This window comes from Oreochromis niloticus, linkage group LG3 (genome assembly GCF_001858045.2).
Source record: "Oreochromis niloticus isolate F11D_XX linkage group LG3, O_niloticus_UMD_NMBU, whole genome shotgun sequence".
Lineage (NCBI taxonomy): Eukaryota > Metazoa > Chordata > Actinopteri > Cichliformes > Cichlidae > Oreochromis > Oreochromis niloticus.
In genome coordinates, this window is record NC_031967.2 from 28,144,243 (window position 1) to 28,167,004 (window position 22,762).

A 22,762-nucleotide genomic window follows, 5' to 3' on the forward strand; every position below is an offset into this window, starting at 1 on the left:
TTTGAGCACAGCAGGAGACTTGATAAATAGAGCTATTTTTGGCAACTTATTCTCTGCCATGTATCACTGAACACATCAACAGCATAATTTATCACCCAGGTTATTATCTCCCATCTTCACCCACAGACTTCGAGGCAGGGATGAAGTTTACAGGTTTGTCACTTTTTTCCTGAGCGTCCTTACAGTAGTTTAAAATTTTTATGTTCCAATTACATCTAGAATACAATCTGTGATGTAGAAAAAATCTGTTTATTAACAGACAACATAATGATTGTTGCTGAGTCTGCAGGTCAGAAAGTTCCAGTTAGTCCAGCAAGGTTCACAAAAAAACACCTTTGCTTTTGCAACTCCTGGCCGAACCACAGGCAGGCACTACTGGGACTCTGGGATGAAGGAGAAATCCAACTGCAAGACAACAGATCACTCCCAGCCCAGAAAACAACTGTTAGTTACAGTTAGTCACAGGGAAGGAGAGAGCGCTTTTGCATTAATGCAAAGACTTTTGTCTCCTCCACCCTAGAGGGTGGGTGCGTTTTTGGATTATGAAGAGAGGCAGGTGTCATTCTTCTTTACAGGAAATGTGTAATCCATAAAAGAGCAGAGTTTTGAATTAAAGAACAAGTGATCAAGTTTGAACAGCTCAAGCAAAGGACTGTAGAAATCTCAAATTGCAAAACTTATCCATGAAAAATTACATTCAATATTTCTCCTATTATCTTTTGAAGCATGAACTGAGCATTATGTTTCAGTGGGGCGTGTAAAATGCACTGTAAGCATTTTCATACACCCTGTGAAGCTGCCACCAGCAGCTGGTTACCTTAGCAATACGACTAGAAAGAGCCAGAATCAAACTCACATCTTTATTAAAACAAACATACAACCTAAAAAGGTGAACTGATGTCTGTGTTTACAGACAGGTTATAGATTAAAGGAAAAACCTGAGCTCTTTATGCCTACACTGTTGGAATCTGGTGGCATTGTTTTGTTGTTGAGGGCATTTTGCTCCTGTAATCTGAGCCCCTGAGGCCTGAGGAGCTTACAACAAGTCAGTATGAAGTTATTCTGACTCATGACCTTTATTCTCTGATTAAACATTGCAATCTTCATGGGAATTGTCCATATGGCACAACTGGGTCACTGAATGGTTTGATGAGTATCAAAATGTTGTCACTGAAATACTAATCTTCACAGTCACCAGTTCGCCTTCTATTGATGCGAGATTTTAGAGCTCCAGTACCAGTTTGAAAGCCTCAGGGTGATTAATGGCAAACACAACAAACATAATCTTGCTAATAAGTACTACTTTCCTCCAACAGTGAAGGACAAATCTCTACCCTAAGCCCCCAAAACAATAAGAAATAAAAGTATAAGCTCACAGCTAACAAGACTACCATAATCCGCCAACTCTATTTCCAAACGTCCACAGTAACTGCACTTACACGAATCTCCCCAGGCAATACACAGATCTAAATGTCAGACCTTTCCTGCGAGCAGATGATGCAAGAAGAGAAAAGCAGTGGATGCCAGCTGTTTCCAGAAGTTTAAAAGTCGTCTATCAACCAACGATCCAATCCAGAGAGAGCAAACCCATGCAAAGAGCCAATCATATGACTCCAACTGTGTCTGCATCATACAAAAACATTCAAACACTGAGCCTAAAGGTAGGAGAGAGAGGCCTGCACACACACACATACACACAGAGTAACCCGAGGCAAGATAATATGACCCAATGATATATGTACAGTATAATATAGACACCCCCCCCCCCCACACACACACCAAAAATGACACAAAACAAAACAAAAAACATCAGAATTAAAGGTTTTTTAACTTCTTTATCATTTTGACCTCAGTATCAGTCTCAGTATCAGTCTCAGTGCTAGTGATCAAGTCCGTCTGAAACTTCCTGAAGAGCAACTCTTTTGTGTTCTTGGCTTTTATGACGATACAGCGGCAGAAAGCAGGGGCAGATCTATACAAATGATAAAAACGCAACACCTTTGTTGGTTTAAGGGCTTTGCATATGCGCATAGCAGGCAGGAGAAATCAGTGAGCGACAACAAAGGGAGGGTTTATGTGCGAGTCTGGGTGTGTCCCACTGAGAGTGGGAGGTCCACTGCAAGTTTCAGGAAGAGTTCAACACCTGAGCTGTGTGATTCACAGCAAAGTACGTGAGGTGAAGCACCGCACCGCTCGAGGTCAAAAAGGAAAACATGAGTGAGTTGTACCTGTTTTAACATAATCTTAATGCTACTTTCTTATCTAATGATAGGGACTTTACCCATATTGACAGTACAGGAGGTGTAGACAGACAGATTGACGGTACCTGACTTTTTACTTGCCTATTTTAAATCTAGATATGTTAAAAAAAACATTTTAGATTTGGGTTAAACTGAGATAGCGCAGATGTCGTGTTGTGTAGAGGTTGTTTGTCGTAGCAGATATGGTGGAAAAGTTCCTTTGACTCAACAGCTTAACACATGATGCAGGTGCAGAAGGTCCAGAATATCTGCATTCCTCAGATAGTTTCTTGCCCACCACAGTGACAGTGTTATAGACACTTCCTTGTTTTGTGGTGATACTTTCTCACTGGATGTCACATAACTGTTAACTGAAAAAAGAAAACTGTTTTCGTGGTTTTGTCTTGCTTTGTTTTGAGGACAAGCTGTGAATCAGTTTAGGCAACTTACTTTTGTTTGACACCGCTACCAGATTTAAAGTGGCGGTCAGAATTTCTTTTGTCTGTAATCAGAAATTCTAATTTCATTTTTACTGTTTTGTGCTTTGAACAGTTTTTGAATTTGAGGTAACAAACAGCAGAATTAGGAACTGTATTCTGGAGGCTGGGGATTGGACAAAAAAAGTTGCAGTGACTTTTAATACCAGTGTGGGAGATGATCTGCCTCACCATCCACAGCTGTTTGTTATCTTAGTTTACTGTCATTTATTTGTGAGCGCGTGTCTGATAGGTGAATAAGAAATTCTCAGAAATTCTAATCAGTTTACAAAAACAAACAAACAACAAAAGTACAACACATTGAAATTTACCACCTCCTGACATAAGCCTCAGACAGATATACAGTGGTCAAAAAAATTATCAGCCAATCACTAAATGTCCGGTTTATGTCATAGCTGCAATAAAATAACAGTACTGATAACGAACAGAATCATTTTTATGTTTCTGTAATGTTTAATCCACCAGTTTGTGCAAGACCTTTAATGGAAATATCTTTAATGTTAAAATACAAATTTTACATTTTACCGTTTTACAAAAAAGCAGAAAAAAATTCGATTTTTAAAAAATGTATTTATATGTCCAATTACAGTTATTGACTTGCATTACAGATTTCTAAAATATTTTTGTCTTCTAGTTTTTGTGACAGGTGGGTAATTTGTTGAGCACTGTAGATGTGTCTCAAATCATCATGTAGGATTTTTCAGGTCACGATACAAAATGACCTCATTACACATATAATTTTGTCTCATCTCCTCTGTGGCTCCTTGTGCCCTAATTCAAGTGCTCCAAGTTCATTTTTATCCAATAAGAACGGATAAAACCAGATACGAAGTCGACAAAAACAACTTAAACCTAACCAAATCATTTTTAGGATTTAAAATGATGTAATATGTAAAGTCTCCAGAGAGAAACTGTCACTTATAAGGAGATTAAACTGCTGTCCTCAGGTCCCTTTCTAGTGAGTTTCACAGCTGTTCCTATGTGGGTTTCTGTCTTGACTGCCACATGGCTCAAGTGAGTCACGCGTCACATATTTAAAAAAAAGAAGATGAAAGTCAAATGTTAAACTGTGTCTGTACTGACTGTTCTAATTATATTATAAAAACGAGTGTACTAAGCCTCTCACACTTCCTTCTGTCTTCCAGGCTTTAATTCTCTCTCTGAGGAGCAGTTCAGTTGCTCCATCTGTCTGGAGATATTTGTGGAGCCCGTCTCCACACCATGCGGCCACAGCTTTTGCAAGGCCTGTCTACAGGGCTATTGGAACCACAGCAAGAAGTTCCTGTGCCCAATGTGCAAGAAGAGCTACTCTAGAAAGCCTGAGATGAGCGTCAACAGGGTCCTGGCTGAAATATCCTCCCAGTTTCAGGGGCTGACGGTGGCTAAAGGCACCGCCTCTCAGGGATCCAGATGGAATTTGAGCTCAGATACGGGCCAGAGCAGCTCGCCAGTGAAGGATACCGGAGAGTTTGCCCAGCCTGGGGATGTTCCTTGTGATGCTTGTATTGGAAGGAAGTTAAAGGCGCGGAAATCTTGTGTGAACTGCCCTGGGTCTTTCTGTGAGTCCCATCTCAGGCATCATAAGAAGGTGGGTTTGTTAAATGTTAATTAATTAAATAACCCAAAAGCAAATATTTCTATCAATTTTTAAGGGGAACTGTATTTATGTCTTTGTACCACTCATACTGTCCTCCAGGTCAAGACACTGACATCTCATCGTCTGATTGAACCAACTTTCCACCTGGAAGACAAAATCTGTAAGAAACACGAACGTCTCCTGGATGTCTACTGCCGGAGCGACCACATATGCATCTGCTCTGCCTGTGCCGATGCTACACACAAATCCCATGAGACTGTCTCCATTGACCATGAATTTAAGAAGAAGATGGTCAGTATCCCTATATGATAAGATGTGCTTCTATTAGGCCAAGTTTTTTGACGTAAATGTAAACTTACTAAACACTGCAATGACTGCCGGGTATTTTTTACAATGTAAAACCAGAAAGATTCTGGTAAGACACACCTCTGATTTTTTTTGTGTCAAAGGGTAACGTGGGAAAGAAGAGATCAGAGCTGAAACATCTGATCAAGGAGAGAGCCAAGAAACTTGACGAGATCAAACAGTCCATCAAGGTCATAAAGGTAAGTCTAATAAAAACTTGTAGGTGACAACATGGTTAAGCTACTAAGAAACAGAGATTAACTTAACAGTTTTAAATATTTGAGCCCTTCATCAAACTAGCTTTGAACATCCAGACATCACAAAAATAACAGGATACAACATAAATACCGGTCATTGATCTTTGGTAAACATTCAGCTAACATTGCCAGTATTGGTCAGTATCGACATTTGGCTGAGTGATCCACAGTCGGTGCTGAAAACTGTTTTTGTGTCATTTTTGTCTAGTTTCCTGCTCAGTAAAGAGTAAAGCTTTGAATTCAAATTAAAAAAGCGAAACATGTATTTGCCTTACGAGTCCTTTTTAAAAAAAATTACATTTTCTGTAACCTCTTGGTCATAAACAGCATCCACAACAATTAAGCTTCTTATGATGATATAAACCGTTAAAAACTTGTAACAATGCAAAACAAAATGTTTCCCATTTCTAACCCTAACGGTGTACAATCTTCCAATTTATAATTTTACGTATTTTGTAATGTGCTGAAACCTTTTAAGTTATAGTTTCATTACAATTGAAAACCTAAATTTAATCCAAACCTACAATAATATGCAAATACTCCTCAGGTACTCACTGACCTCGTGGCTTTGGTTTGTGTGACGCTGTTTATCTTAAGAACTTAGGCCGGACACTGATCATTTAAAATTAAACTGAAACATTTTTAATCAGAATCAACTATACAGTTGTGAATAATCTATTGTCTTCTGTTTTGTGCTGTGTCATTATAACTGGTTTGGGTTTGTTTGGAGTCTGGTATTTTTAATGTGTCTACTTCCTGGATACATTTTGTATGCCACTGATTTTTATCTGCTTGTGTTTTAGAAGTCTAACTAGGGATAAGCATTTCAAGTGCTGTGTTTTGTAGCATGATTCGTGGAACACGTGTGTGTCCACGATAAACTATATACTTTTTCAATCTAAAACTCTACTCACGTTTTGTTATCTCAGAAAGATTTCAAGCTGAATTCTTAAGCATTGCACCAGTGCGGCATTTCCAAAGGCATCTTATCAGAAGCAGCTGATACAAACAGGCTGGTCCTTTTACACTTGTACATGTATTTGAAAACCAGTCTAATCATTGCTGTTGTAAATATGTTTAAAGTGCATTTTAAATATTTGCCAGTCTACTCTCATATAATGCTTTTCATGAGCTGAAGCTCAAAAGCTTTATTTGCACTTTGAGCAGCTTTGTGATCCAGAATAAGCTGTTGCTCAAGGGCAGCTGCAAGAAAACCAGCAGCAGTTTATTGAAAGCCATTAAACATACACTTAAGTTTTACCCCTAACAACATAGGTTCACCTTCATTAGTCATCAGAGCAGGGTGAGCCTAGTAAAAGACCTATGCTCCAGTACAAGTAGGACATATTTGAGGCAGGATGCCACCCACATCTCATACCTCTCATGCTCTGCAGTAGCAGATAAGGTGGAGCACTAATGCCATTTGTTTTTGTCTTGCGTACACACACTGAGATCCACGCCTGAGGTCGTCCAACCAGTGAGACCAGTGTAAACATTTACATTTAGTTTCTCACACACCCTGTGGTTCCAGCCACAGCCTCCCTGCAGTAAAATGCTACTAACATGCCTTAGTGGTTTTCCATGACAATTACACAAATGGTCCTGGCAGTGGAACACGTTTTACCAGGCTAACACTAACTATATCCGTTGTCCTATGTTTAGGTTTTCACATCTTTTCCTGGGTAATTTTGAATTTGATGACACATGTGCAAAACATTCATGAGTGAAATTTCCTGGTTTCAGTGTTACTCTGGGTTTCCTCTTTCTGGAAACCTCTTTTTGAAAACCACAGTTCCCTCTGTGTTTACTGTGAAAACACACGTACACGTGTCCAGCTACATGCTGCTGACAGACCAAACAACACATTAAATTTATTGGGTAAGTTTAAGATGCATGTGGCATCTAACAAACTTATAAGTTTGAAATGGAAAATTTGGGGGTTTCGCCTATCTGACCTAATGGAAGATGTAACCTGTCAATCCAGTTATACAAGTGGCGCACAAAGACTCTTGGTGAGCCAAGAGGCAATTGACAAAGTAAACATCTGTTTTTTTTGTTTTGCTTTTAAACTGCAACAGCTAGAATCGTTTTGGTGGTTTTATTTAATGCCTCTAATTCTGTCAATCATTAAGTCAAACAAACAGAGACTCGTGTAGAAAGATACAGTACTGTATATACAGCAATCAATAATTGTAGGCCAAAGTGAGACAAATACATCACTGAAAGGAGCATTTAAACAAGAAACTTTAAAGAGTCTACAACTTCATGCTAGCATTAAATATACAGGACAATAGTAATAATAAAGATAATGCTGTGATAGGGAGTGATAAATAAAGGAACAACTCCAAATTTAATGTCATTTAGAAACAATAGCAGAAAACCTTTCGCTCCAGGTATGTAAAAATCCATATGTTGCATAAAGATGTTTATGTAATACTTCTCTCTTATCACTCTAACTAGATAAATAAGGTTCAATAAGTCATGTCAAACCCTGAACTTTGAAAAGAACAAACAAAAAAGATGCTGAAAATAAAATCTAAATTGCAACATGTGAGCTTTCCTGTGGAAAGTCATAATTGTGAGTGGAATCCTCATCTCAAAGATTTAAAAGTATATCAGGAGTATAACAGGAGAATTCATGCCGTAAAGCTCTGAAACAAAGGTCAAGATCCTACAAGGACACACCGGCCGATGGGTCTGCAGACAGAAAGTGACTCCCAAAGTGAGCCTTGGCGATAAAGTGAACCTTTGAGGCATTTTACCTCAAATAAATGACATATTTTAATGTTGAAATGAAATTTGACGCTATGCTCCTGTCATTGGGAACGAAAAAGAGTTCAAATGGAGCGATGGCTATCACGGAGCAAAAAGAAGGGCGTGAATGAAAAATCAATTTCAACAAAAAAAAAAAAAGTGCAACAATAATAGGAAATAATTCACCATAAGCTGACTTCACATGTGAAATCAGGTTGGGACACTCTCTAACATTAGGTCCTAAAAATGTAGGGTGGTGTCTAGGTGGAGAACGCAGAAGGCGGCATGTATGACGGATACTCCCCACACAAACATACGTCTATTCAAGCCAATATAACTGGAACTTGTGCAAAAGAGCTGGCATGTTAAAGGCTAATGTCTGATGCGGCTGCATCAAACATTTGCATTTTCACGTGTTTATCAGAGTTGTGGCACAAGCTAATCTTAAAGATCCTGCATTTCCACAACGCAGTTTATGTAATGTTTGTAATGGTTGTTCTCTACGTCATTAACGCCACGTAGAAGACAATAAATAACTGTTTCCACAGGATTAGCACTATCTCAACCTGTCCTGCAAGCTCTCCTGTAAAAGGAATCGTGTTACTCAGTAACTTTTAGATTCTGGTTAATCTGTAAGAACCATGTTGCTAGGAAAACACAGTCATTTCTCCTTAAACCTTGTCTTTGGTCTTGAACACAATCTGATCTGGACTCTGAGCTTTTCTCATGTTTACACTGGTAACACTGGCCATGTGGCACTCACATTCACAGGCCAGTGCTCAGAAGGAGTTGGAGGAAAGCTGGCAGGTGTACGCAGAGCTGCAGCGTCTGGTGGAGCAGAGTCAGGCGGAGCTGGTTGAGCTGATAGCCACGAGGCAACGTGAGGCGGAGCGTCACGCCCAGGAAATGGCCAGGGGTTTGGAGAATGAACTCAGCCAACTGAGGAGGAGGAGCAATGAGCTAGAAGCCCATGCACAGACACACGACAAAGTGCTTTTCCTTCAGGTACTACAGAGCTCCATGTGGTCCTAACACACACTGGCATGCAGACAGGTCCAGCTCTTGAGAGACTAGCTTCACGCTTTGGATGCTAACTTTATGTTTCTGTTCTAAATATAACTAGCCTTTAAAGTTCTTGCTTTTCCAGCTTGGCCTACATACCGAAAACACAATTACTGTGCATTTGGGGCAGAGCATTTTATTAGAAGGCTAAAGACTTAACAGAATAAGCTGTGCTATTCACAACAATGGAAATCTCACAGGCATCTAAAACATAAGAGTTTGTACTCTTATGGTTTCACCACAAAAGCCTGAACAATATCATATGGATCGTATTATACTGAACATATCTCCGTTTTCCTGTTCTGAAAACTGTACACACGCTTTACTTTTAATTGCAAAGCCAATTATCTACCTCTGTGGCTGCACCAGCTGTGTTTGCTTAGTGATTTTGAGACACAACATCAAAAGCCTCCGTGAACAGAGCGAGCCTGTTATGGCCATTCCCCCATGTGAATGAATAGATGTCTTTGAAGTTGCTACTTTAGAAGTTTTCTACATAGCATCAATGGAAGTGAAGGCATGAAGCCTCGAATACCCAGACACATCAAAGCTGAGAGTGAGCAGACCAGTGCATCTCTTTTTGATAGACGGGGAATTTACTTACCACATCTGGACAATGCCCTCTGCTGAGTGCTCTCTTATTTTCCCGTCAGAGCAATAATGTGTCTCTGTTCTGTGTTTCCAATTACCAAAATCAAATAGGACAGCACTGAGCACACTGTTGGCGTCATATTTAGTGTGTTCTTTTCATCGTAAACTTTACAGACTTCATTTCTTTTGGCGCACCATTCATCTTACCTTGCATGACCTGTTTCACGTAGAACCTGACGTCACTGTCACCCCCACCCGAGCCCACTGATTGGTCAGCAGTCAGCATCAATACTGACCTTTATCTGGGAACCATCCGGTCTTCGGTCAGCGGCCTCATTGATAAGTTCCAGGATGAGCTTAAAAGAATATACGGGAAAGGTAAGGGCAGCTAGCCAAACTTGTGACCTCATGCACTTATGCAGCTATTGTAACCATTGTGTTTGAGAAACTGTACAAGTTATACATATAGTTACTATAATGCCTACAATGCTAGAAGCAGAGCATGGTTTACATATATCATATACACTTGCCACTTTATTAGGTGCACCTGTTCAAATACTCATTAATTGAAAATACCCAATGAGCCAATCACATGTCAGCTGAGCTTCAAACCATGAAGATCAAAATGGGGAAGCGACTTGTAACATGGTTAATGCTGCCAGATGTGCTCAATATTAGTACAGCTGATCTACAGTCATCTCTAGGGTTTACAAAGAATAGTCTGAAAAGGAGAAAATATCCAGTGAGCAGCAGTTATCTGGGAGAAAATGCCTTGTTGATGTCAGAGGAGAATGATTGGACTACTTTTAGCTGATAGGAAGGCAACAGCAACATGAAAAAAAAAACACTCATTACAAACAAGGTTTGCAGAAGACCATCTCTGAGCATACAACATGTCAAACCTTGAAGCAGAAGACCATACCAGGTCCCACTCCTGTCAGCTAAGAAAAGTATAATACGGCTACAATTCACACAGGCTCATCAAAATTAGACAACAGAAAACTGGAAAAAATGTTGCCTGATCTGATAAGTCATGATTTCAAAGTGTAGGGTCAGAATATGGTGCAAACAGTATGAAAGCATGGATCTGAGCCCCTTAGTACCAACGGAGCATCATTTAAACCCCAATACTCTCTTGGCTCTTGACGGAGGCGGTTGCACTTTCTCCTTCTCCCCTCTCCCTTTCCCTTATCTTTCCTGCTTGGCTTCTCATGTCTTTTGTATAGTCTCGCTTATTCTCTAACCCTAAGAGAGTCTCCCAGACTTGTTCTCTAAAAGCCTAAAGGAATTATGGATTTGATCAACTGGTCCCTGAATGCAATTGACACCCTTGAGAAGCCTGGGTTCGGGAGAGCCCGTGACAAGACATTGAAGACACCTTTTCGGAACCATGATAAGAGGGTTCTTGCTGATCGGCGCTGGCTTGGCCCTGGCTTATCGAAGAATAAAGAAAGCGGAAACGGCTGTTCAAATCCCCACAAGGCTGCCGCTATGTTGATTGGAACAATGGAGTGAGCTGTGGCTTCTCAGAATGGGCTCATGGAGAAGCTTGCGGCTGCTGTGAGTACTGAGACCGACTGACAACATCTGACAAACTGGATAACATCTCGGCATGGATGGATAACATCGTGGAGAGGCTCACAGCTCTCCAACGAGAGACTGTGACCAGTGACGGACATTAGACAACTGTAAAACTGGAAGCAGTTTGTTCGCACTAATCAAAACAGCTACCATCTTCATCTCATGCGGCCTCCCTGGCGCCAGCTGGTTGCTCAAGGCAAAAGCTGACGGGAATAACAAAATTCTCCCTTAGATAACAAGACTGTGTTGTGAGTTTCTCCCTCCTCATTCAAGGCCACCCGCGTCGACCGAAGACTGTTGACTTTTGTCTAATCGGGTGAAGGGACACTTTCTCTCGGTTGAACACGGAACACACACACACACACACACACACATACGCATGTACACTGACACAGACCTACACTCACCCCCCACCCCTTCCAAACGCCTTCGAAGCTTATGTCTTCTATGTTGTGAGATGTGCTGATTCATGTGCTGAGGTGTTTTTTTCTCTGTTCTCAAACTGATCTCCCTGTTGGAGCTCAGTCTGGGGGAGTTATTTTTTCTCCTTGTCTTTCCTCATGTTGTGCATTTTCCATTTATACCTCTCTGACCTGTCTTCCCCATGTGATGTTTTTGTGTAATGTATGTATGGTCGGAGGGTTAGATGGCGCCGCCATTGCGTGCAATAGGTCGGCACCCTTAACATGAAATTTCCCCTTGTGGGACTAATAAAGGTATATCAATGCATATCATGCAAATTTAAATAAATAAATAATATTAACACATATTCACCAAAATCTTTTATTATTCCTTTTTTTGAAAGCACTTTCAAAAATGACTGATCTGAAATGGCTCATGTTTTATGTATTAAATGCAAATCGAAGCGTGTGCAATCATTTGGAAAAGAGTGTTTTCAAAAATGTTCATAGTCACGTAGAGTATTTTCCATTCTACGCGCGCTGCATACAGTTCCATAGCTTCAAGTACTCCTTTAAACTGAAAATCAAACTCGCAGCAGGCTTTGCTGGGATCCCTGCATGGGATAATGAATGCAAAGTTCTAATACAATCCACCCTCCCCTGTCTAATACAAACCACACATCCTGTGCAAAATCCAAATCGGTGATATGTAGGTCACTGTATGCACACTTTGGAATGGAAAAGTGACTCATCATCGCGCCACACTCACACGGTCACACATGCAAGACGGTTGGACAGATGGAGATAGTGTTGATGCCGCAGATCATCCACTTGGGATCGCTGGAAGAGGCAGCTGACTGACAGCGGCACATGCATCGAGCATTTAGAGCTCTGGTTCAGATCTGTGTGTTTACCACCCACACGTGCCATCTGCTGTGACTTTGACTAGCGCTCTCTCTCCCTCTCTCTCTCTCTCTCAGAGCTCCGGAAGGTGCAGAACTACGCAAGTGAGTAACACTTCTACTCTGTTAGCTGGGTGACATCCATGGTTTGTAGCTATAATTCTTCAAGGGAGCACACTCGTGCCACTTGTACATAAGGGTGTTAAAGGAAAGCAGGAGGCCTCTCTTGAGTAGATGATGATGCTCATTTCTTCTAAATGTCCACAAAATGGAAGTAATTCTTCACAGCAGAGACAGGATTGCTCCCGTGGCATGCCGCCAGTTTACAGACACCCTTATGGCATGTTCAGGAATAAGGATCCCAGTATTTTATTTTATTTTTAGCAGACGTGGCAATAAATAATGCAGATTTTTCTCCCTTCTCCCTGTCTCATATTCTCCTCCTTCCTTTTTAGCTGAGGTGATTCTGGACCCTGCCACAGCCCAGAGGAACCTGACTGTGTCTGATGATGGTCAGCAGGTGAGATATGAAGAGCGCAAGTCCACTCACTCTGAGGGTCCAAAGCGCTTCAGCCCGGCCCTCTTTGTCTTGGGCCGGGAGGGGATCAGCACGGGGCGACACTACTGGGAGGTGGATGTGTCGCGAAAGACGGCCTGGACGCTCGGCGTAGTCCGCGCTTCTGCCCGACGCAAGGGTGAGATCAAGCTGAGTCCCGAGGGTGGATACTGGTGCCTGTGGCTGAAGAACGGGGAGGTGAAAGCGCTGGCGTCGGCCCGCTTGCCTCTAATGCTGCCTTCCCAACCCAGTAAAGTCGGAATCTTTCTGGATTACGAAGGAGGCCAGATTTCTTTCTATGATGTGAAGGCTCGTCTGCATCTCTACAGTTTTAGCGATAGCTTCAGTGAGAACCTGTACCCGATCTTCAGCCCCTGTCTCACCCAGGAGGGGAAGAATAACGCCCCGCTCATCATAACCCATGTTAAACACAGCTGAGGGTATAAGTCAGTCAGCATTAGGTTATACATTCTGGTTTTTTTATACACACCATCACTTTCTCAGCATAATACTGGCTATTTTCTGAGGTAAATCCTTTATTGACTGACTACATGTATTATAATGGTACATTTACAATTTGGTTACTTAAATGTAGCCAGTTTTTTCTTTGCACTGTCATCTGTCAACTCAAACTTGGATTACAGTAAAGAAGAAGTATGTTGTGGTGTGAAAACATGTGAAGGACAATAAATCATTCTTTATTTTGCGTCTTACTTTTCCATTTTAAGATGATAGATGAGTTTGAGTAAGCTGGCACTTTCCCTACTCTGTAAGTCTTTGTGTAACTGCAACTCTAATGCTCAGGCGAGCCAAGTAATGAAGTTAACAGATGTAAATTTCGTTTCTAGTGATTTAGACTTTGCCTGGGGAATCGAATCAAGGTTTCTTGTACTTGTACCTACCTATTGTAATTAAGACTGTATCCTATTGACATTTTTGTAAAAGCTAATATAGGCACACAGTAAGTGGGGATAGCATAGGGAGACCAGTGCAATCGTTTTATTACTTTAGCTACTTTAACTATTTTGCACATCAAGAGTAATATAAAACACAGTCATCTGCTTTTTTCATAAAACAGAATCTGTATTAATGTTGTATATATTTGATGACTTATCTCCACTGCTTAAAAAAAAAAAAAAAAAACTAGAATCACCTGTGTAAAGGCCATGGAAATGTTCTCTATTTCTACATGAATCATATACTTTTGTAACGTCTACTGAACTTGTTCAATAAAGCTGATTAAGGCACAAAATGAATCACTTCCTGTTAAAGAAGAAAGCAACTCAATTCAATTTTATTTATATAGATATATATAAATCACAACAACGGTCATGTCAAAAAATATTTACTGTAGCTAAAGTGACTTAAGCTGAATTTCCTGCTGAACTTATTACCCAACTAATTTGGGCTTTCAGGGTAACCAAGAACTGACAAAAAAGAAAAAAAAGCCTATAGGTGAAAATTTGAGGTAATTATCTCAAAATTTCCAGTTGGGTATCAAATTTTTTTGTTCTTACTCAAAGGTTTGAATCAATACTTTTGAGATAACTAAGCTTTCACTTAACATGCCTGGCATTTTTTTCAGTGGCAAAAATGAGCTCTCATACTTTTCAGGCCCTCAGACACGCCCATGTTTGGTAACCTAACAGTCTGTTTTGTTTTGTTTTTAAACCTATGTCATTGGACAATTCAAGCCATTTGATCAAGAAACTAAAAAATAATATCTTGTTTTATTTTATCTCACTCATATTAACTGTCCATTAAGCCATGACAGTAAATAAGATTACACAAAAAGCATGAAGTCTCCTGATGGAGTCATAACATAATTAAAACACCTGCACTTTTTTTTGCAATGCCTATCACATTCTTTACTTTTTCTTCGAGGGTTTATGTAGACAAAACCTGTGAGGAGATTGAATTACACTGAACTTACTTTTGTTATAAATCGACAAAAGCAACCTTGAAATGTGAGCTCTGTCTTTTGGGTTGGGTAAATAGGCCTCTGGTATAAGAGAAGATTAAAAAAAAAGCCTATGTCTAATGCATCCTCTGGATACTTTTAGCTTAGCCTAGCTAAAAAATCAATAATCTATATCATATATAATCTTTACAAAATATATAACTGTTTTCTATAATCATACCTACAAACAGCCTGTGTCTGTCCTATCACTGTAATCCAAAGTTTTTAACATCTTTTAAAACTTTGGTGTCAGCTGTCTGTTTACTACACATGTGACGTTGAACTTTAGCAATGCTAGCAAAGAGAGAGAAGAAAATTGTTTTTGTCATAGACAGCATAAAGGGGACAGACTGATGTAGCTACTGTGATGTCATCCACTGGTTTCTGAAATGTCTTTCGAGTCTGGCATTTTTACCGTCACCAGCTTGGATTCAAAAGAATGGATGATATGAGGAGAGACGGGTTTGACTGTGAAACTACATGCTAGTTGGCAAACTACTTACCAGTCACACGTCATTAGCCGATAAAAATGGTCATGGTTAAGACTCTATTTTGAAATATGCAATGATAAAAAATTATAAAGCTTTATAAATAGACTGAATTTTTTATTCAGTATGACTAGAAATTAGTGACTGAGTCCACAAACTTGGCAGGAAATTATTTGCAGAAAGCATGGCCTTCTATCAGGCCAGAAGTTTTTGTTTGTTTTTTGCAACCACAGCTATCGCTCTCTGGTGGCCTTCAGGTAGAATGCAGGTTTAAGACACTTCCACGTTGACTTATTCTTTTTTCAAACCTGGATATTACATCCATGTTTTTATATTGCCTGTGCTTCTAATCTTCATGCTAGTTAAAGCTAACAGCTGCTCAATTTTTGCCTATATTATTAATATAGGCAAAAACAAGCACAAAAAAAGGCATTTTTATGCTTTAAATTTGACAAATTTGAAAATCCTATAATTATTAACACAAAAAATGTAATCCTCAACATGTAAGCTTTCTCAGATTTTAGAGTTACTTCTGCTATTTTAATTTCTTTGTCAAACTCCTGAATTTGACCCTAGCTAATGTGCTGTATTCTCTGAAGACTTAAAGCTATCCCTCCTGGAGCTTTGAGGGTCATGGCCAGAGAGTATTTGCATCTAGGTTAAAAGGAGACTGAGGGAGCGGGGTATATTTTGGGTCTGAGTTGAGTGTGTGTTTGTGTGGGGGGCGGCTGGAAGGGGCAGCGGTTACAGCCTGTCTCATATGTCAGTGCACTGTGGAGTCTCCAGGCAGCTGCTCTCTGGTGAGTTTCCCAGATCTCTGCTTTTTGTCTCTCCCTTCACCTCTCTCCTGTGTTTTTAATTTCCACAGGGTATCATCTGCTTCTCTGTACACAGACATAACTCTTAGGGGAGCATTGTTGTTGTTGTTTTTTTCTAATAACACTTTGATTCTAATGAGCGCTGACCTGTGATAAGGACTTTCTTTCCATTGCAGGCAGTTAATTATAGATTTAAACAGTTCAAGAGAAGGCTTCAATCATAGTTATGTTTGTATATTTTTAGGTATTAGGTGTTCATTTGTCAAAATAAGAAAGATTAAGCGCTGCTAGCACTGCAAGACAGGTCATGTGGTACGCCAGTATTTTTGGAAAAATCTTAATCTGGTCTGTCACGAACACCTAGGCCTGAAGCTGCCTGTCTTATAGGTCAAACCTGCTTACTTGCAGCTTCACAGATACGTTGTGTCGCAGTGTACCAGCGTACAGGAGAGAAGACGTAATAGCGTATTTAGCTTGTGATATGGAGTTTGCTTTTAAAAAGAAAAGATTAGGAGTTAAAGCTTCATGTGATGATTCTATTAATTGCCATCCTCTGATAAGCTTATTATAGTTATAGTTGTATTTATCTATATATTTCTTGGGTCAGAAATTAAAAGCAGTGTGACTATTACAACATGTGGCCACAAGAGGGCAATAACAATATTTAAATATTTTCAAAATATCTTAATATAAATAATGATTATGAATGAGGGTGACTATGTTCTGTATTTAAATATTAACATATGCATGTAAGCTCTTTAAATTAGCCGGGACTAATCGGGACTCATTTGTCATCATTCTAAATGTTTGCCTAAAACATTATGACCTGTAATTTCAAAACATGTAATGATAAATGAGTCCCGCCATGCTTTGCTTTGTAGATCTGCTTGTAGACGACACCATTAAGCTCATTCCATCTAATCCTAGCGACCTCGATATCACAGCAGGTTTGATGACCCATTCAAAGGCTGGTTGCTTGCACTGAAAATGACCCTGCCTCTCCGCCGTGCAGGAATGGCCACCACTGGGAACCTTTCAGAAGAGCAGGTGCACTGCTCCATCTGTCTGGACGTCTTCACCAACCCCGTGTCCATCCCCTGCGGACACAACTTCTGCCAGAGCTGCATCCTGGGATACTGGAAAAGCAGTCCTTTGTATCAGTGTCCCATGTGCAAGAAGTCCTTCTACAAAAGGCCCGATATTAGCGTCAACACCGTCTTGAGGGAAATCGCAGAGCAGTTCAAGGAGATTAGGATTAAAAGCATGGAAGGGAAGGGGAGCAAGGAAGAGGGAGAGGGGAAGGAAAGGAAGTGGACAATAGAAAGGAGGAAAAGGGAGGATGAGGAGAGGCTTTTGGAGAAAGACCAGAAAGAGCAGCTTTTGGAGGAGCTGAAGCTGAAGCAAGAGGAGAAGAGAAAGAAAGAGGGAGTGAAGGAGAAACAAGGAGAGAAGAGGCCACAGCAAGAAGACTTACCACCTTTAATCCCTCCGGTCTCACCTCCGAAGACCTCTCCTCCACTGGCACACCAAGCCACAGCACAAGAGCCACCACCTCCATTTCCCCAAACATCACCCCCACCCCCACCTCAAATCTCTGCTTCTCAACTTCCTCAAACTTTACCATCTCCTCCTTTCTCTTCGCTCCCATCTCCATCTTGGGAGGAAGTCCTGTGTGACGTTTGCCTCGGGGAAGGTAGGCCGAAGGCAGTCAAATCCTGCCTGGTGTGTCTAACTTCCTACTGCGAGGAGCATCTGAAATGTCACTCGGCCCGCTTCACTAAGCACAAGCTGATGGAGCCCGTTGCCAACATGGAGGACAGGATGTGTCCAAAGCACGAGAGGCTCCTGGAGCTGTTCTGTAAGAAGGATCAGATGTGCGTGTGCGTCCTCTGCACCGAGACGGACCACAGGGCGCACTACACCGTCCCTGTGGAGAGAGAATGGACAGAGAAAAAGGTGAGACAGATGCACTACCATCCAAATATAGGACAGGGGCCAAATGTTTATCTGTGCTAGAAAAGATTTCAAGATATTTAAGGGTCAATTCTTGCCAGTTCATCGACTGCCTCCCCCCGGACCAGCTCAGACTTAGCTAAAGAAACTCAAGTGGAAAGATTCACGTCTTACTGCTGCTGTTCTCTTTTTTGTTGAAGGGATATTTTCAAATTCCATTATCTAGAAATCCACTTGACCTAGGTCCTTCAAAATGTTTAGAGTAAAAAATTGGTATCACGGTTCTATAAATATGGACTCTCTGGAGTGCAGCCGGAGTTAACATAAAATGATGGATGCTTGAAGTCACGATCGCTGACAGCAGATCTGGAGGCCTGGAGAAAGCACAGTTTTTCAGATAGGAGACTGATATTTTGTTTACACCTTGTCATGTACGAGGTACGTAGTATTCTTTAAGATAGTCTAAATAAGGTCAATGGTGCCAAAGATAAAACAGAGAAACTCTCATACTTACACACGGAGGACTAAATGGAAAAGCTTCAGACTATTTATCGCAACTTTTGTTAAACACACTTCAGCTTGCAGTGTTTGTTTGCAGGCTCAAAATGTATTACTGTGTGTTGTACAAGGTTGAAGACTAGGATGGGACAGAGCCTTTCAATCTGCGACTCCACAACACTCCAGTTACATTTGCCAGACTCTGTGGACTCCTTCAAAAGGATTCTTTAGTTATTAATATGAATTAATATGACCTTTTTTGGAGATACACATACTACTGTATGTGCTGGAAGCAGAGCAAGATAATTTTATTGAATTATTTATGCACCCTCATTTCTCAGCAAGAAGTTTTCTTTTTCTTTCTTTGTTTTTTTTGTCTTATCAAGAAAAAGGATCAGCTCAGATGGCACCCAGCACACACCCTCTCGCCTATTTATAGTCAGCTAATTGTTTGTTATCTTTAGTTAATGTCATAAGTTCACAGATTCCCACCAAAATGGTGAAAGATATTCAAATGATGGTTATGATGCACATTTGTCATTGTTAATAGTTAATCGTAACGTTAGTAATGCACTATAGATAGATAAACCACATAAAAAAATATTATGTAGAGTACTTAACAGATTTAAAAGATCAGCTGGGACAGAAATGACAAATATTTTCGAAATTTGTCAAAAAATGTTTATATAGAGACATTTCTGGACTTCACTGGGAAGTCAGAAATTAATCAAGTGTCACATTTAACCCCGGATAGTTGATCCTGTTCATTTAGATGTTTCATTTCAGTGGGAGAAGCGTTTTGTCACTCAGGCCCTGAAAAAATGTAAAGATTTATGGCTAAATTTAGTATTAAAAATATCATTTAGATCAGGGGTAGGTAACTCCAGGCCTTAAGGGCCGGTGTCCTGCAGGTTTTAGATCTCACCCTGGGTCAACACACCTGAATCACACGATTAGTTCATTACCAGGCCTCTGGAGAACTTCAAGACATGTTGAGGAGCTAATTTAGCCATTTAAATCAGCTGTGTTGGATCATGGACACATCTAAAACCTGCAGGACACCGGCCCTCGAGGCCTGGAGCTGCCTGTGATTTAGATTTAAATAGAACTTGCACATATTGGTGGATTAACATTATAAAAATATAAAAAAAATCTTTTCATAATTACAAGTACTGTTCATTTAGGGCAGCTGTGGCATAAACCTTATATCGGGTGGTGGTCTAATACATTTATTAAGCACTATGTGACCCCTTGGCACCACCAAGCTTTGACCTATTGTGCCCTTAACGTGTCACGATGGTTTGGTGATACAACAGGTTCTGTTGGTTGTGAGTCTATGAGTCTTGTTGGTTTTTTGTTTGTTTGTTTATTTACTTTTACTAAACTAATGATTCAACCTAAACCTTCCAGGATTTAAAGGAAACATTAACACGAACGACTATACTGCACAGACCTCGCTTTGTACAGCAAGCTGGTCCACAGTGTCTTTATGATGTTATCTTCTCTGTTGCCTGATTACAACTAAAGACCAATAATCTTTTCACATCATCAAGTTTATAATTACCATGAGTCATGCCTGTGTGATCTGATACTGTGCAGGCGCAGCTTAAGAGGACAGGAATAGACGTCCAGCAGATGATCCAGGACAGAGTGAAAAAGGTGGAGGAGATCAAACACTCTGTGGAGCTCAATAAAGTGAGTTTTCACCTTAGCATGCCCACGTGGCAATCTACACTCACATGGTTGTTCAACATAAACGTGCTTTTTGCTTTGTACTGTCAGGCCAGCGCTCAAAGAGAGATCGAGGAAAGCATGCAGGTCTTCTCAGAGCTGGTGCGCTCCATCCAGAAAACTCAGGCCGAGCTGGTTTTGGTCATCGAGGAGAAGCAGAGGCAGATGGAGAGGTGGGCTCAAGGCCTCATTGCTGAACTGGAACAGGAAATCACTGAGCTGAAGCGGAGGAACGCAGAGTTGGAAACTGTTGCTCGGACTGACCACATTCATTTCTTAAAGGTGAGAGAGGCTTTGTTTCACTGCTCAGTGTTGGAGATAAGCCAAATTTAAGTCGTGGTACTTGATATTTTACTGTGCAAGGCATTCAAGTTCATGGATATAGATCTAATTTTTCCTCATTTTTGTTTATTTCAAAGGATTTTTATGGTAAAATGACAATTCCAGAATTTTGTTAACCCTCTGTTTTGCAGTAAAACCAGGCGCCTTTTACAGTATTCACTAATAGCTCAAATATATGACAACAGCGCCCTCTTTCTGCTCTGCACTGTATTGCATTCCAAAACCTGCAATCCACTCTGAAATCTAGTAACAAAGCTACTCTCAGCTGCTCCCTCTTCACAGCGAGTAGCTTCGCATGTTTGTTTTGGCAGTGTTTCAGAAATGATGCAATCCTGAGCATTTGAGTCTCTTAATTAATTTGGAAATAATTCTACAACCATATTTGTTTCTTAGTTACACAGAAGCCTTAAAATCTATGTGATCTGTGGTTATTTGAAAAGAAACATGACTGTAATTATGATCTTATTTTAGTCAGTAACTTGTTTCTAAGTTGTTTCCCCCCCCTTGGGTTGTATCTTTCTGCAGAGCTTCCCAGCCCTCAGCACTCCACCATCTGTTAAAGACTGGTCTGAGACCAGTGTTCCCACTGACACATGTATTGGGATGATCAGAAGATCAGTGTCCAAACTAGAGGCGACGTTGACTGAAATGATTGACAAACTGTCTGACAGTGGTAGGAGTTCCATAAATATTCCAAAATATCTTTGTTACTGTGTGACTATTCATTTTATTTTAAAAGAAGTAACAATATCTTAAGAGAATGTTGTATTTTGTTTTTACAGAGATCAAAAAAGTTCTGAACTATACAGGTAAAGCTTTTTTTCTTTATTTTTATTTCCTGTGTTTTCATCATTAAACTCTCCAACAAAATACAACCTCTGTTATGTCTCATGCTTCTGCAGTGGATGTCACTCTTGACCCTGACACAGCCAACCCGTGGCTGCAGCTCTCTCAGGATAGACATCAGGTGAGACACCTGGGCGCCTGGCAGGACCTCCCGGACCACCCTGATCGTTTCGACACGGTGGTTATAGTATTGGCCCGTGAGGGCTTCACTTCTGGAAGACACTATTGGGAGGTCCAGGTGGGGGAAAAGGATGACTGGTACCTAGGTGTGGCGAGGTCATCTGTTAACAGAAAGGGCAGGATCTCTGTAAGCACCACCCAAGGCTATTGGGCTCTGGCCATGAAGAAAGGCCAGGGATACAGAGTGTCAACATCCCCACCGTCACTGCTCTCCCTCGACCCTAAGCCCAAGAGAGTGGGCGTGTATGTGGACTATGAAGAAGGCCAAGTGTCGTTTTATGATGTGAGAGCACGGACCCATATTTACACCTTTGAGGATACCTTCACTGAAAAAATTCTTCCATTTTTCTACCTGTACTGCTGTGACAAAGCCTCTGACACCATCATCATCTGTCCTGTGAATGAGAAACATCTGATCAAGCAAAGCTAAGGACATAAAAACAAAAGTTGTTGTAGCTATACCTGATTTAATTACATGTGAACTGTAGCTAAATATGTTAATTATACATCTTGTGAATTTGTAGCCAACATGCTACAAAACCTCAAATGACGTTCTGGTAAAAAGAAACAGTGTTGACATTATTGCAGAAGGTCTCATAAGATTTGTATTTCAAGATTGTTTGCATATTAAATACATTGTCATTTGATTAGCATTAAAAACTGGGTGTGCAGGAAGACAAATCATAACAATAGAGTAATTTTATTTTGTGAGTAAGTGCAATTATTTTCTTGCCGAACATTTAATGGAAAACTAGTTACTACATTAATGAAAGCATGGTAGAAGCAGATCTTGATCTTGATCAGCTAACTAAGTTCAGTTAGCTGTTTCTGTAAAGATTGCAGCAAAATGTTTAGAAGTCCCAAAATCTACTGACAGGAGGTCTTTTGCTCAACAGTATGTTACACCTCAGAAGTTTTATGTATGTTTCTGGGTTTACTTTAGCAGGACTGGAAGCATTGGTAAATGGCCTGTATTTGTATAGCGCTTTACTTAGTCCCTAAGGACCCCAAAGCGCTTTACACATTCAGTCATCCACCCATTCACACACACATTCATTCACACACTGGTGATGGTGAGCTACATTGTAGCCACAGCTGCCCTGGGGCACACTGACAGAGGCGAGGCTGCCGGACACTGGTGCCACCGGGCCCTCTGACCACCA

General features: G+C 40.6%; 1 protein-coding gene across 1 annotated transcript; it reads left to right on the top strand.

Moving 5' to 3' along the window:
* Positions 1-2,109: 2,109 nt before the first annotated feature.
* On the top strand, positions 2,110-22,621 carry btr12 (bloodthirsty-related gene family, member 12). The gene is made up of 15 exons (XM_003454761.5): positions 2,110-2,217; positions 3,883-4,325; positions 4,434-4,625; positions 4,784-4,879; positions 8,462-8,695; positions 9,574-9,721; positions 12,306-12,332; positions 12,683-13,216; positions 16,018-16,031; positions 16,977-18,005; positions 20,100-20,195; positions 20,283-20,513; positions 21,099-21,246; positions 21,356-21,382; positions 21,476-22,621. The coding sequence occupies exons 1-15, from the start codon at positions 2,214-2,216 to the stop codon at positions 22,027-22,029; spliced, it is 3,777 nt and encodes a 1,258-aa protein (XP_003454809.2). The 5' UTR covers positions 2,110-2,213; the 3' UTR covers positions 22,030-22,621.
* The last annotated feature ends 141 nt before the right edge of the window (positions 22,622-22,762 follow it).